The sequence below is a fragment of the Corylus avellana genome, chromosome 10, assembly GCF_965113065.1.
Source record: "Corylus avellana chromosome 10, dhCorAvel1.hap1.2, whole genome shotgun sequence".
NCBI lineage: Eukaryota > Viridiplantae > Streptophyta > Magnoliopsida > Fagales > Betulaceae > Corylus > Corylus avellana.
Window position 1 is genome coordinate 3,971,270 of NC_142499.1, and position 15,403 is coordinate 3,986,672.

General features: G+C 36.5%; 2 protein-coding genes across 2 annotated transcripts; one reads left to right on the forward strand and one right to left on the reverse strand.

Annotated features, from left to right (window-relative positions):
• Positions 1–587: 587 nt before the first annotated feature.
• LOC132191885 (U3 snoRNP-associated protein-like EMB2271) lies at positions 588–7,134 on the reverse strand. Its single transcript, XM_059607006.2, has 7 exons — positions 6,626–7,134; positions 5,727–6,069; positions 4,193–4,417; positions 2,821–3,049; positions 2,480–2,658; positions 1,367–1,432; positions 588–895 (listed from the first exon to the last, which is right to left on the reverse strand). Exons 1-7 carry the CDS (start codon positions 7,030–7,032, stop codon positions 818–820), a joined length of 1,527 nt encoding a protein of 508 aa, XP_059462989.2. The 5' UTR covers positions 7,033–7,134; the 3' UTR covers positions 588–817.
• A 2,603-nt stretch (positions 7,135–9,737) lies between these two features.
• Positions 9,738–13,779, forward strand: LOC132161747 (uncharacterized). Its single transcript, XM_059571929.2, has 8 exons — positions 9,738–10,006; positions 10,126–10,175; positions 10,294–10,363; positions 10,477–10,582; positions 11,055–11,121; positions 11,278–11,353; positions 11,665–11,960; positions 13,138–13,779. Exons 1-8 carry the CDS (start codon positions 9,847–9,849, stop codon positions 13,219–13,221), a joined length of 909 nt encoding a protein of 302 aa, XP_059427912.2. The 5' UTR covers positions 9,738–9,846; the 3' UTR covers positions 13,222–13,779.
• The last annotated feature ends 1,624 nt before the right edge of the window (positions 13,780–15,403 follow it).

Consider the following 15,403-nt stretch of genomic DNA (forward strand, 5'->3'; position numbering starts at 1 on the left):
ACCTCAATCATAGGTATTGCAAAGGCCTAGCTTGTATCAATAAAGATAACAAGAAAAGGGAAGAGTTTGCGATTTGAAATGCTTAAAATAAAGTTTTTTCCAAAAATAGTCTTTTTAGCTTTACAATAGTTATTCTGTTTAGAAGTTATTGTTTGATTTTCATCTCCTTTCTTCAAGTGATTGTCATATAATTATTATATCATTGAGCTTTGGTAATGTCAAATATACATTTGCTTTCTTGCTTAAACGTTTATGTTTTGGAACAAGTGAAATTTAGAGAAAATTGAAATAATATCTTTTTCATTTTTCTTTTACGCTATCCTTTCCTTGATGTGCATGCATGTAACAGAAATGCAAACGCAAATGACTTGAATACCCATAAAAAAAAAAAAAAAAAAAAAAAAAAAAAAAAAAAACTCTTGGTTCTCCCCCCATCAGCTGCCCAACCACATGCACATTTGGGTTTCGGACATAATACAAAAGCTACTTCATTTGTATAATAATCACGATGAAAACATGTATTTCAGAACTCAACAGTAGACTAAACCACCCACAATGATCCAAAATGACAAAACCATCCCGTCCCAGATGTTAACTGAAGTTTCTTATAAGCACTTTCTCTCACCACAACATGTTACAATACTCTTCATATAAAAAGATGGTTTCCCATTTCCCTTCCAGATGAAAAAAAAAAAGAAGGAATAAATGGTAATAAAAAATATATATAATTCGGACCAAATAAGAGAAACAGTTTTCATTTAACATCAAAGCTCAGATTAGTCAAAATTGGACTGCTACAAAAACCATTTGCGCCATCTTACGAGAGTTTAAGGGAATGTATTGCAATTCCATTCTGAGCAGACTGTATATTTCCCCACCTCCCCAAACGCGGCTCCTGTTGCAGAGATATATTCTATCATGTTAGAAGTTTAGTTTAAACTGTAGACACCAAAGGAACGAAATTTTATGAGTTGGAAAAAAATGATATAAAAATTAATGGCAGATTTTTTTTTTTTTTTTCTGTAGACAATGAGATCTTTCTTTTGATAAGAGATAATGGGGAATTTTCCTGAAACATCATAAACATAGATGGGATATGGTAATTCACAACCAATAAAATGCTTCAGTTGCTATGCTTACATTTCCAAACTAGATCTTCGCTGAAGATTAAAATCCCACAATAGGAAGTCAGGTTTAAGCTTAATGCCAAAACTATGGTTTGACAGGAAACTCCATATTTTGGCTGACTATATTGACCTCAAGAAAGCTCAAATTAAAGGATCAGATTTTCTCTGTGTCATGTGCAAATCACATTCCTCATACTAACTTCAGAAAGGATAACTATGACAAAGGACAAAAAAATTACCTGCCCAACTCCAGCAACCAGGAACTGTCCGGATTTTGCAAAAGCTAATGAATTCACAAACCCAACCTGTGTTACACAAGATTCAAGTAAGAAACAAACATGATTTTTATTTGGTGGCTCTAAACTCAATCATACATCCAATTACATTTTTTTTGATAAGTAATCATACATCCAATTACATGGAGAGCCCAACTTAAAAAAGCACCATTAATAATCTAAAGGAAGAAAGCAGAAAGAGAGAAAAGGTGGTGTGGGGAGGGGGAGGGTTATGGGTTGGCTTGAATATAACCACATTAAGGGCTGAACTCTAGCTCGATACAATGCATGCCCCTAGTTAGTGGAGAAGCAGGGGAATCAACATACTGTTAATTCCCACTGTGCACCAAGAAATTAATGCACAAAAATCTGCCCAAATGGAACTTGTGAAAATCACTGCCATCCACTTCCAATTTGACATGGCAATCAAACAACTCTTGCAGGGCATTGACACGCAAACCCTGTTACATCACTGAGCTATTGCTAGCTTGCTTTTGTGTCTCATGTTTTAAATTAGTGTAAGTTACACTTTTATCCCTCAAACTATCACCCCATTCTCAATTCCCATTCAAAATTTAAATTATTAAAGAAAAACAAAGGAAGAAAATCAACAGTTGTGTTGCAGTGTCTCCCCTCAATTCAAATCAGGTGTCAATTTGGATGGAAAACACAATCCGTGTTGTACATGTAAATTAACAGGAGCTGAATGAACTGCAATCCATATAAAACAAAAAGCCGTTGGGTATCAAACACAAAGCATTTCTAAAATATTCTCAGTTCAAAAATGAGTATTTATCATTTTAATTTTCATAATGTTAAGAAGCCATTCACATTATTACTTAAAAAACAACTTATAATCCGCTGTAAAAGCAGTTATTGAACAATGAACACAATATCTTCCTCCAAAGTTGATCATAGATGCCCTAAAAGTTTTAAATCTATAGTTACGAGGGGGAAAAAACTATCCAATCATTGAAATAAATGGAAGCAGCTGTCATAATTAATGGCTATATTCACATTGTTGTGTAATTCTAATTGCAAAAGGTTAACTATTATTTACAATTTGCTTTGGCTTACCAATGGAAGGTCGAACAAAGTCCGAATGCCTTTTGTCTCACTTTCAATAGCCCATAATCGAACGCAACCATTACCAGCTCCTGATGCAGCAAGATCACTGCTTCTACACACAGCGACGGAACTGACCCAGGAATGTGCTGATTGACAATGATAGCTTCCAGAACTATGGTCACCATTTTCTGCAGCAAGGGAATCAATGGCATATCATTAGAATACTGGCAAACAAGAAAGCACATGGCAAGAATAATAAAATAGCTTAGGATACTATATCCACTTAATACGTCAACCTTATGCATAACTTCCATGATAAACCATTTGAAAACAAAGTTTTACAGTTTTACCTATATGTCCATTGGGGATTTTCCCACTATCCTTTTGTTCAATATTGTTGTTCGCAGCCAACAAAGCATGAGCATTCTTGACGATGTAAGCAGGCTTCTTTCGCAACATATTCCAAAGCTCAACACTTCCATCATCAGAGCCAGAGAAGAATTCCTCGTTACTAATGAAACAGCCACATTCCAGAGAAGATGCAGGGGCACGAAATACTAAACGTGACTCCTCAGGGACCTATTTTGCAGAGCATAGAAGGTACATCAAGACCAAAGTATGTAAAAAACAAAAGAAACATATCCAACTGGTATAAACAAAAACACCATAAAAACTCAAAGATACTGAAACTAATAAACTATATATAGACACGCACTGTGCTGATTTTATAAATGTGTAATATTTAGAGTACCAATTGGCAGTTTCAAGTGTTGGTGCAACAAACCAGAAATCATGCTCACAAAACAAGCTCTATCTATGTTGGAAAACTAGTCAACATACTGCTTTCTCCTACTAAATCCTTCCTAGATGCCCCCCTCCCCCTCCCCCTTCCTCCTTTCTTTCTGGTATGTTTAGTTAACTTCATTGATTGTACTCTTGGAAAGGCAGTATAATTCAAGGAAGGTATTGCGCATGATCATGAGGGGCATATCATTTATCATCATCCAAGGCCTTTTACCATGGCCACTGTTGTGAAGCAAAACTTTTTGTTCTCCTTTTTGGCCTTAAAAAGAGAAGTAGAAACTGCATGAATTACCTTGTGAAAAATGATGGAAAAGATGTAATTATGCATAGCATTTTTTAGTAGGTAATTATGCATAGTAGAAACCATGTCCTCTCCTGCTTTAAATATGAATTCGCCCCCACAAAAGAACAAAAAAAAAAAAAAAAAAAAAAAAAACCGCACGCTATCATTTCTTGAACATCCAATCTCTTAAAAATACCACCCAATCAACTCCATGTAGAGTTTGAAATAAAAGGGCACATATTAACTCTTTATATCCCTTTCTTTTTTAGAATTGACCCAATGAATGCCAGAAAGCCTAGCAAAACCCATCCTCCCAAGTCATATCTCTTGACTATTCGGGAATATCTTACCATACATAGGGAGAAGACACTAAATGCACATTTAGTATCAATGATTGCTAGTCCATGGCCTAGCGATCTCCCTTGTAAGTCACCAAGAAGACTGAAACCTCATTTGAGGGATCTTCTCTGGCTGGTCAAAAGATATAAATGGAAAAAATGTATGGTAACCCCCATGTCTCTTTTTTTTTTTTTTCATAACTACCCATCTCTTTTTATTCAAATAATAGGCAGGCTCATACCATTACACTCATGAGCAGAAGAAAATCTATTATCATAAAAAGAGTATGTGCTCACCTTATACAATTGCATGATTCGATCACGTCCCACAGTCAACACCCGTTCTTTCCGTAAGCAATCAATAGTTAATATTTCACTTTGATGACCAAATAATGTAGTTATATAGGCTCTGTCTTCTGCATTCCATATCTTAACTGTTCGATCAGATGAACCAGAGAAAAGTTCTGAAGTTCCTTGCCTAAAAGTTAAACAAGATACGGGTCCCTTGTGACCTGGAAAAGCCTGTCAAACATACAACTAATAAGAATAACACATATGAGGCATAAACTTTCGGGTTTTGAGATGTGATCTTTAACAGCATCAGGACATAAAAGTTTGTCAGACAGATAAATGTTGAAGTTTAACTTGGAAACATAGATAGGTATCAAGGAGAGTTTTCCTAGGACTCAGCAGTCTATCACTTGTTCAAAATGTTTGCCATTTGAAAATTTTCTCTCAGATCTTGTCTATACCATAATTAATAAGTTATCACAGAAGAATATCATAATTACCAATCTTTGCCCACAAAAGAATCTACTGAAGAGAGGATGCCACCAAGCAACCGGAAGAAAATATAAGAATCCGGCTCCACTGCTATTGGAGGGTTAATTCCGCATTGTGGGGTTTGATTAATCTAAGGTGTGGGTCTTTAAAAAAAAGTACGGATGATAGCAAGTCACATAGCATTTTAAATACAGAAAAACTATGCTGTTTCATACATAAAGAAGTGAACAAAGTACGGTAACTGTAACTGTAACTTGTAAAAAAACTCAATTGAAATAAGCAGCTCAACCCAGCCAAAAAAAAACCAGACTAGTCGAGGCCTATCATCGAGTCAGGTCATAATCAGGAGCTGAGTGTTCTATTAGCCAAAACAAAAATTGCACTAAACTGAAACCCAGAACCAACAAAGGGTTTGCTCTAATATACATGTAAGACATTTGGGGGAGATTTACTATTTGGATATAGTGCAATTTTTGTTTCTTCATATTTTTTCTCATGATTTGAAAACAGAAGAGAGAATGTCCTGTTGGGAAATGACCAAATGGGATATGTAGTGGTTTTGTGAGTTGAATCAGATTTGTGAGTTTTTTTTTTTTTTTTTTTTTGGAGGGGGGGAGACACACAGAGAGAGAATTGAGTCCAAAGAAGGAGAGGAATTTTTACGAGTACTGTACTTTGTTGTATCTCCTTTTGCACAAAATGACCATTTTGCTATGTATTTGAAATGCTTTATGACGTGACAGCATCCTGACCATCTATTTAACACCCATGGTTCAGATTAAGTGAACTCCAGAATACAGACTTACACCCCTACTGTAAGCACAGGATTTTTTGAACCTTTATGAAGGAAATATAAATGCATAAATTCCCGTCAATACAACATACACTCTATTGTCTGTCATAAAATGCCTAACGATCTAATAGGTCACTGATATTCCCCTAACTAACCCCAATGCAAGAAATTGTTTCAATGTTTCAACTAAAATCAGAATTAAGTTTTATAACAGCACACATGTTTTCCAAAACGAAAGTAATAAATGAAATTCACCTGAATATGCTTTCGTGTACGGGTATCCCATAAATGAATGTGGCGATCTAAGCCTCCACTTGCTAAATATTTACCGTCAGAGCTAACAGCTAGTGCTAAAACATGTCTACTATGCCTTGTAGCTCGACCTTGTGTATCCCTGGCCCCATGAGACCTCAGTACTTCTTCGCTAGGCCACTGGTATTTTTCATGTTTCCCACTATCTACATCCCAATGCAAAATGGTGCCATCCTTCGAAGCTGAAAATCCCTTATGGTCATCTTCAGATAGAGCCACAGCAGTGACAGATTTCCGGTGCTTCACCAAGAACCGGAACTCATCACTAGATTCTGGAGTTTGAACCCTGAATTGCATTATTAAACATTAGAAGCATACTAGACATAGTGTTCACAGATCATCTCCATTTCTTCTAATAAGCAACAGTAGTTCAAAATCATGTGTCATATTCTGTTTCAAAAGACACTAATTAAGTTTCAAACTTCTGCACTTTGAAAAAGGATAAGACCATCAAACAAGTTGCACTCCTAGATTAGAAGCATCCCTCTGTAAACTAAGCAATTTAGTGCTTAAGCAGCAAGTGTCTTCACTAACAAAAAAGTACCCAGCGACTAGGGCTACAATTTTCTTATCGAAGTAGCATCCACTCGGTACCAAACACTGTGAACTTTAAAAAGCTAGAAGAGAAAATTAAGAAGTGCTACTATAAACTAAAGGATATACAAGAAAAACCAACCCAATAAAACTACAGCACTAAGAAATCCATCCTCACCATCACAATGTTATATGAGCAAGCTAATCACATCAAAATATAAATTACCAAAAAACAAAGTGCAAAAGCGTAAGCTTTGAACTTGAAAAGCAATCAGAATCTACTCTAAGCTAGTTAAAACAAAGAATACCTAGACGCAATGGCTCGGCAAACCCGGCCGGCGTCCTCGAGCTGCTCCTGCTGCAAAATCCTCGACACGCGCGAGTCCCTCTCGCCTTCCCTCTCGTCTTCCCTCTCACCCTCCATTTCCTCCTCATCCTCCTCAGCTTTCGCCGCAATTCCCCGGACCTTGTCCAAGTACGCCCTCGCCACGCGCTGTCTCTTCTCGTCGGCGGTCTCCTCCACCAACTCAGCCTCCTCCTCCTCCTCGACCCCATGTTTAGCAGCCAACCCATAGTCATCGTCCGAGTCGTCGCTCCTTATCACGTCACTGTCAATCTTCCGTCGTTTCTTCGAGTCCTCGACGAAAAATGGGTCCCGTGAAAATCCCTTGCCCTTTCTTGCTCCTCCTTTCGGAGCCGACATTTTATTCTTCATGTTCTCAAACTCTGGGAGACACTCGAAGCAGAGAGAGAGAGTTTTGCTTGGTAGGGTTTTTCAGAGGGTTTAGCGGCGAGTTGAAGGGACGGTGCTTCAAGCCGACCCAACTTATTCCAATCCCGAGCGGCTGGCGCCACCAAGCCGACCCGAAACAGCCGAAGTTGGGTTTAGAAGGGCTAAAAGATTCTACACCTTGAGCTTCAATGATCTGCTCATCGGCCTCATAGGCCCATTCCCAACTTTGGGTTGGTTGTCATTGTGTTAATAAACGATAACCGATAACAATCTCTATCTCTGTCTCTAAGAAGTAGCTTAATCGGCTATGAACCACGCCTAATGAAGCGGAGGTTACTAGTTCAAATTTCTCTTTCCCCTTCCCTTGTGTGGACATGTCAACAAATTTTAAAAAAATAAAAATTCTCTATCTCTAATCGTACAATCGCAAATAATCGTAACTAGATAATCACACCAATTACAGTTATTAATTATATAAATTTAGAAATCCCAGTTAATAATCGGATAATAAGTTTATTATAAAAACCGGTTTTAGGATTTTTTTTTTTCGCTTGTTTTTAGACATGAATGTATTGTTTGTTATATTGTGTTATATTATTACTGTGTATTATATTCTCATAGAGTTAAAAGTTAATACTATGAGTCCATAATCATTATACTCATACTGTGTTATATTGTCTTAGTGCATGAATCATACAACAGTGCAACCATAACGAAGGTCACTGAATTGAAGTTTATTACTATAACATCATTCTTTTTCTTTTTCTTTTTCTTAGAAGCCACGCCACATCAAGTTTGGGGATAAAATAATGGTGTGTAGTATTACTTATTTTTTGACGAGTATTACTGAAAATTATATTTTTATCCTACAAATATTTTTTTTTAAAAAAAAAAACCATTATGTCATTCTATTCATTACTGAAAACTATTTTTTCATTAAAAAAAAAAAAAAAAAAAAAAAAAAAAAAAAAACTATTTTGAACAAAGTGTTCAGTCATTACGATATCCATAACTTATTGAGGGCTTTCTCTATATGGATCACTTCTTCTATAGCTCGGAGATTAGTCTTTGCTAATCTATGAGTTGCTTTGTTCACTTCCCATCGAACATGATATATATGGGTATCGCTAATTTTTTTTTTTTTTTTAGAAAAACATAACATTTCATTCAATAATACCACGAGCATAAAGCTCTTACATCACAGAGCAAAGATCTGAAGCAACCATAGCATAAAGCTATAAGATTATCAGGTTTAGTACAAGATTCGAGACCAATCCGCTAACCCATGACTAAAATCAGATTTAATATTAGATCTGTGACAGACAGACTCAACCAAATGTATGGATAGCAATTATTCATCGACCCTGAGAGCGGAAAGACTCTCATGCCGAAACTCTTCCTCCTCGACCCGAAGGCTAGGATAATGATCACATCTACAACCTAAAGGCCTGGACCAAAACTAATTAATCCGAAGGCGACATAAATCAATTGAGAGGGGAAAGAGCCTTATTACAAACCAAACAAAACATGGAAATTAAACAATATAGGGAAAAAACACATGCCAAGACACAAATACATCTTAAAGAAGCAACAAAATAGGGAAATAAAATAAGAAAAAAACAGCACACCCCGATCACGCACACGCCGGGAATCGAAAACCGAAGGGGCGTTGGAAGCTCATCGCAACGGGGACGCATCGAAAGGCCCAACAGTGGATGGTGGGAGGCGAACAAGCGCGGAGAAGACCGGCAAAGCAGGACCTGAAAACAACCACAAACAAGAAAAAAAAAAAAAAAAAAAAAAAAAAAAAAAAAAAACAACAAGATACCACCAAAACAAGGAAAAAACAGGGAAAATGAGCACAAAGTGGGAAGATGGTAGCCGGAAGGGAGCCGGACCCGTGCAGGTCGAAAACCGCCACGTAAGGGGTGTGGGAGCTCGATGCAGTGGGGACGCATGAAATAAAACCCTAATAGCGAGCAGCGAAGCGGCGATCACAGACAAAATCTAAACCCACAAAGAGCCAAAACAAGGTCAAGGAGCCCGCTGTAAAAAATGAAGGCGGGGGAAGAAAAGCGGCAGGGAATGGGCAAAAACGGAGAAAAACGGAGGGGGAAAGGAGCGGCAAGGAAGGGGAAGAGAGGAGACACCGGGACTAGGGCATCAGGTAAATAGCTAACACTGGAGCGAAGAGGACGAGGGGAAGAGGGAGGCTGCCAAACGGCCAACCCTCCTCCCCTATGTGGCTGAAGGGTTTTGCTTTTCTCTCTGGCGGCTAGAGAGGGTATCGCCAATTAATTAGCCATAACGACACCATTTTTTTTCATTCTTTTTTAATGCTTTGCTTGCACTACTTGTAATGCAACTCATTTCAGTTCAGCTCCATCTATTTAACAATGTTGATAAGGCAATCTTAATCAACCTTTAAATCAATCGTTAATAAAAAGATATTCAATAATTAATTGAGACTATATTGTAAAATAAATGGGGAATAAAAATGTAGTGTATAAATCATTATTATCTAGTAGAATAGATACTAAACATAAATTATACACTATTCCAAAACCGGGATGAGGATATACTCTTCTCACAATAAGACACCTAACAGGCGTAGCCAAACATCCAACTTTCTTTAACCAGAATAAGAGGAGAAAATCATTCAAACGCCCCCACACATCGCACGGCGTTGCTCACGTTCAGACCGCCGGCGTCCGAGCGAGGGACTCAAACCCACGATACACGCACAACCAGAGATACAACTTTGAAAGTTAAGGGTAATTAGATAAAGAAGAGAGAATGGGATTGCCAGATGCTTCCGGAGATTTGTCATCGGAAGTGGAGGTTGATGCTTTCAGACGCCTCTTCCCTCTTCGTTTTTATGAGCGTCATCTCTCTGAATCTATCCGGCCTGATGGTAGGCCACTTGGAAGAGCTAGAGATACAACAATAGCCCTTGGTTAGTTAAAGCTTGTACCCATTTATGGACAATCTCTCATATAAATTTTACTGGTGTTGCTACTCAAACTAAATGGTCAATCTTTTTTTGTTTTTGTTTTTTTGTCTTTTTAATTCAAGGGGCTGTTGCATCTGCTGATGGGTCAGCATTGGCAAATATTGGTTCAACTGTAAGTGTCTTTCTCTCAACATGTGTGGCCTGGGGGTGGCTAAGCTTATTTGTGTATATCAGGTGTATGATTTTATTTGTTTTCTAGCTCAAGTACTTATTTTTTGTTCCTTGGACAGACAATGTTGGCTGCTATTAAAATGGAAGTCATGACTCCTTCCATGGAGTCACCAGATGAGGGCTGCTTAGGTTGACTATTGCAGTATTGTATTGCTAACTGCATATGTTCTTTTACTTATTTCTCTTGCATTTGTTCACTTTTATATATGGGATGCCAATATGTATATCTTTGTTTTTTTCAGCTATTGATTTCCACATGCCTCCAATTTGTTCTCCAATTGTTAGGCCTGGCAGGCCAGCTGAGGCAGCACCAGTAGTGTCAAAACAATTATCTGACACTATTTCAAGGCATGTAATTATATTCTCTAGCTACTTGCTGCTGGTTAAATTCTCTTTTCCGAAGTCCTTTAAGTTGGAAAAATGTGTTACTTATCAAAAAAAAAAAAAAAAAAGGTTGGAAAAATGTGTTTGTTGATTGGTGTTTAGTCTGGCCTATCACTATCAGAGGTGCTAAGAAGTTTCATTGGACACCATAAATGTATCCTAAATGACTAGTCAGGCCAATGAAAGTATTCTTTAGAATAGGATTCGAAAGCAATTGAAGTTGTTATCAAATTACATTTATTAGCTCATCTCAGTAACTTTTCTCTTTGGTGCTTCCTTGTTCTGCCCCTTGCACTTGTTGTGCCTCTATTTGTTGGCTTGATCAGCACTTCTATGATTGTCAATGATCTCATTTAATGTTACTTCATTCTATTCCACTTTTATTATAGGCTAGGTGTAACTGTTCTGTAATGACTAGTTATATGTGCTGTTGCAGCTCTGGCATGGTTGATTTGAAAGAGTTATCCTTGGTCAGTGGAAAAGCTGCTTGGATGGCATACTTGGTAATGGCGTTATTGCCTGCATTTTCATATTTATCCTTAGAAATTTAGAAAATCTTCCTTTTGGTGCTTTGAGCATGTTCTTTTGGACTTTGTGAATTGTAACGGTCAATTTTCTGAACTGGATTATAAAGAAATACTCAAACTTATATGTTGCAGGACATATACTGTTTGGATGCTGATGGTGCTCTCTTTGATGCTGCTTTACTTTCAGCTGTTGCTGCCTTGTCTCATTGTAAGAGTTGAATGCTTTCTCATTTGATATTGTGTATGGTCCATTCAAATGCTTGCAGCATGGCTAACAGCAACAGCCTAAAAAATTCACTTCCCCGCAACCCAACCCAACCCAACCCAACCCAACATTAGATCGAGTGTTTATTAGGGAACTCTTACTCTGTTCCAAGTTTCTATAATTACATTAAATATTTGCAATTATACTTGCGTAGACTTCTATTTTCATTTGTATATATTTGAATGCAGATTTAACTTAAAATCATTAACTATATCTGCATTGCCTTACTCTATAGAATCTTCCATGCCTTGCAGTACAAATCCCTGCTGTTTCCCTAAATGAGGATGGTAGAGTTGTTGTTGTGTCTGAGGAAGATGAAGGAAAGCCGGAAAAGGAGCCTGTTAATAGAGAGAAGAGGAAGCTCACGCTGAAAAGCATTCCTTTCTCACTGACATGCATACTTCACAAGAACTATATCTTGGCAGACCCTACTGCAGAGGAAGAGTCCATCATGGAAACTCTTGTTACTGTGGTTTTGGATTCATCAAGTCAACTCATTTCTCTTTATAAGCCAGGCGGACCAGTTCTTGCTAATACATCTGCTATTCAGGTAAGTTTTTCATCCTAGAAACACACCCTCAAAGGATCCATTAAAAGTGCCAATTTGTTGATCAATTTAGTATGTTGCAACCTGTTGCATTACAATCTACTTTGTTGAACCATGATAATTGGAGCGTTATTTATATTTGATTGGGGGCTCGTGGTCATAATATATATGAGACTATGGCTGCATTTGTTTAAGTGTAAAATGTTTTTCAGAAAACACTTTACCCATTTTGCAGTATTTGGTTTGAACAGAAAATGCTGATAAACATAAACCAATTTTGGGCTATTCACTGAAGGCCCCCCCCCCCAAAAAAAAAAAAAAAATCCTTTCCCCTTGTTGCCATCCCCCCTCTGTTGGGGGGTGGGTTCTTTTATAGATGTGGGGGATACAAATGTTCAATTTTCTGTACTTTATTTCACTGAGAACAAAGATGCCATGTGACATTGTGCTTTTTTTTTTTTTTAAAGTGTTGATGGCAGCATATGGCTGTGTCTGACAGTTATGGGTGGTTTCTAGCTGCAGTGGAATAATATTTTTAGTATCAACCAAACTCCTGAAAATATTTTCAATATTATTTTCAGGATCTCAATCAAACATGGAACTGATTATCCCCTAAAATATTGTTAACTGAAAACATTCACTCAACACATTTTACATCAAAACAAACAGTTTTAAAACTGGTTTTGACATCTATTCCTGTACTTTCATGGAATCAAATTGGAATCCAAAACTCAATAGTGTCTTGAAAGCTTTGAATTACTAAAGCTTTGTGGAGATAAGGACCAGAAATTTTGAAATGGATGTGAAAATACTTTTATTAACGTAGCAGAAACAATTTTCCATTGAGCAGATGGACTGTTATCTCCAATCTGCGCATGATTTTGCCAAGAAACGTATATCAGGATATATATAGGCTGGGTGTTTTTTTTAACTTATATATATATATATATATATATATATATATATATATGTATAGGCTGGGTACTGTTTTACCTGAAGCCCTGTAATACTCTTACTTTGTCTAGAGAATTCATTCTTTCCAATAAGTAGAAAGTCGTCTTGCACAAATTGTATATTGTACATAAATTTGGCTTCCCAAGGCACATTAAACAGTGGCCTATGGAAACACAAAGAAAGTTATAAGCTGAATGCTGATGATGACGGGTTTCTGTGGTTTTAGGATTCCATTGCACTGACAAGGCAAAGAGTGAGGGAACTACAGAAGATTTTAGATGAAGCTAATTCTGGTATGGAGGTTGACTAGCTTTGATATTTATTTTTTGAGGGGAATATCATATTGATTAGTGCAGTTGGTGAGTAATTATGTTTTGCATCTCTATTTGTTTATTCCTGGTTTCTGTAGTGACATTGTTTACTCTATAAAAAGGGTTCTGAAGAGTAGCGTCGATAATCAATCTTGGTTGGATATGTGGTAGATTTGTTCTTTGCATCTTCAGAGAAATTGAGTAGCATCTTTTTATTCTTAAGGGTAAATAAAGCATGACTTTGATAAAAAGTCCATCTATCTCTTGGTATATCTTTACGACTCCACCAAGTTAATTGTTGTTGACTTCCTTTGTAGTGTAAACAACTTCACTAAGGACATCATATCTTTCTTTTTTTTTTTGTTAAAAACTTAAGAATTTTTTTTTCTTCTTTTTATATATATCTCTTGCCATTAAAGTTTGAAGAAGTTGTACAACAATACATTGTTCTAGATGGAGCTGAGTGGTGGAAAATGCTTCTTGTTATGAGTGGTTGGAATAAAGGCTTTGAGGTTTACTTTTTACTTTTCACTTCATTAGTATATATGAACTTTAGTTTTGATGAACAAGCCATTTATGGAAGGAAAGTTTCTGCTGAGAGTGTGCTTGTGTCCAAATTAATTATTTATATTCAATCTGTCTACCTAATTTCAGCCCCTTGGATATGTAAGTGCTTATATACCAAATTTTCAAAGCAGCCACTTTTAAGGCTTCTTTGAACCATCTTAGTGTGAGCGTCACTTTGCCCGTAAACAAACAAACTGGCTTTTTGCAAAATGAGTTTCTCTCCTATCAGAATTCCCTTGGTTATGTATCTCTGCTATGTTTACTAAACCCACCGGAAGCTCTTTCATTGCTACAATTTTTTTTCTTACATCTTTTGGTCGTAAATGACATTTATTCAAATAATTAATTTTAAGTGAAATAGAGAGGATCTATTTCATAGTTCAGATTTTGTTTGGATGTATTTAAAGGCATACATAATATCACATTATTTAAAATTTTTAAATAACGTGACAATATATTCAACATATGATATATATATACTATTAAATTTATAAAATTTAATATGAATCATAAAAAAAAAATCTCTCTATTTCCCGGTCCTTCGGCACAAAGGGCATTGTCCCCCAACTTTTGAAAAGCGGAAAATTTTATGTCCACGTGTCTTGGTGTGGGATGATAAAAAGGGCAGGTTTAGGTTGTATGCAACCTTTCATTTTAACAAAAACACCATTTTAGAGCCAAAATTTGAGGAAAATATCGATTCTGACAATCTATAAGTAAACTTTCAAACCTTACAAAATGAATTAGAACAGAATGATATACTTAAAAGGTGATTCTACTCCATTTGTCCTCGAAGAGCCCGTTAGGCAAATCGATTTTTGGACAATAGTTTTCAAAACACTTTTCACATAGGAAGAAAATACAAAACAATTTCGGTATTCTTAATATTTGCTGTTTTCGATTATGTGATTTTTCCATTTATGGGGTGAATTCAAAACTAAATTGAACAACATCTAGCAGAGCCCAACCGGGCAATAAACAAAAACAGGGACAATCTGAAGATGACATTAAACCCACAATAATAAACGGACACAGGAGATAAACATCAAAGTCTAAGAACATGGCAGCATCATACTTCAAATATATTCATAGGCCATAGTACCAAAAAAGATGAATTACAGAATGATGAAGGGTCATTACCCAATTCTAGTCCAAATTATAACATTCTAAAAATACTTCCAATACTATTTGAATGTCTAAAACGTAGATAATTAATGCATTACTTTCTGCAAACTAAAAATGGATAATTATGATAAGGAGTTTCAGTGAATTGGGTTTAACGGGGTTAATATATATATAAGGACCAGGTATGTTTTAAAAGCCTCAACAAATGGAGCGGTAAGTTTTGAATTATGAGAACGAATTCATTGGGCTCGTAATTTATAATCAGAATAAATGCAAGGCTTTTTTTTTTTTTTTTAATGCAAGGGTGTTAGAATATTAGTAACCTTGCATATTTGGGGTAATCCACCATACAGTTACAGTTATTGCAAGTTTAGCTGAAGTGATTGATGACAAAAATCCGCAATGGTACTTAAGAGGTTTACCATTGAGGAAATCGGCTGGACTTGAGGTTGACTTGATCGAGATGAATTAGTGTCATCAGCTTAATTG

Coding starts and splice junctions, on each gene's coding strand:
- LOC132191885 (XM_059607006.2), bottom strand. CDS start 7,032: ATGAAGAATAAAATGTCGGCTCCGAAAGGAGGAGCAAGAAAGGGCAAG. Junction 6,070..6,625: donor TGCCGAGCCATTGCGTCTAG/GTATTCTTTGTT, acceptor AATGCAATTCAG/GGTTCAAACTCCAGAATCTA. Junction 896..1,366: donor TGGTTGCTGGAGTTGGGCAG/GTAATTTTTTTG, acceptor TCTCTGCAACAG/GAGCCGCGTTTGGGGAGGTG.
- LOC132161747 (XM_059571929.2), top strand. CDS start 9,847: ATGGGATTGCCAGATGCTTCCGGAGATTTGTCATCGGAAGTGGAGGTT. Junction 10,007..10,125: donor AGATACAACAATAGCCCTTG/GTTAGTTAAAGC, acceptor TTTTAATTCAAG/GGGCTGTTGCATCTGCTGAT. Junction 10,583..11,054: donor TTATCTGACACTATTTCAAG/GCATGTAATTAT, acceptor GTGCTGTTGCAG/CTCTGGCATGGTTGATTTGA.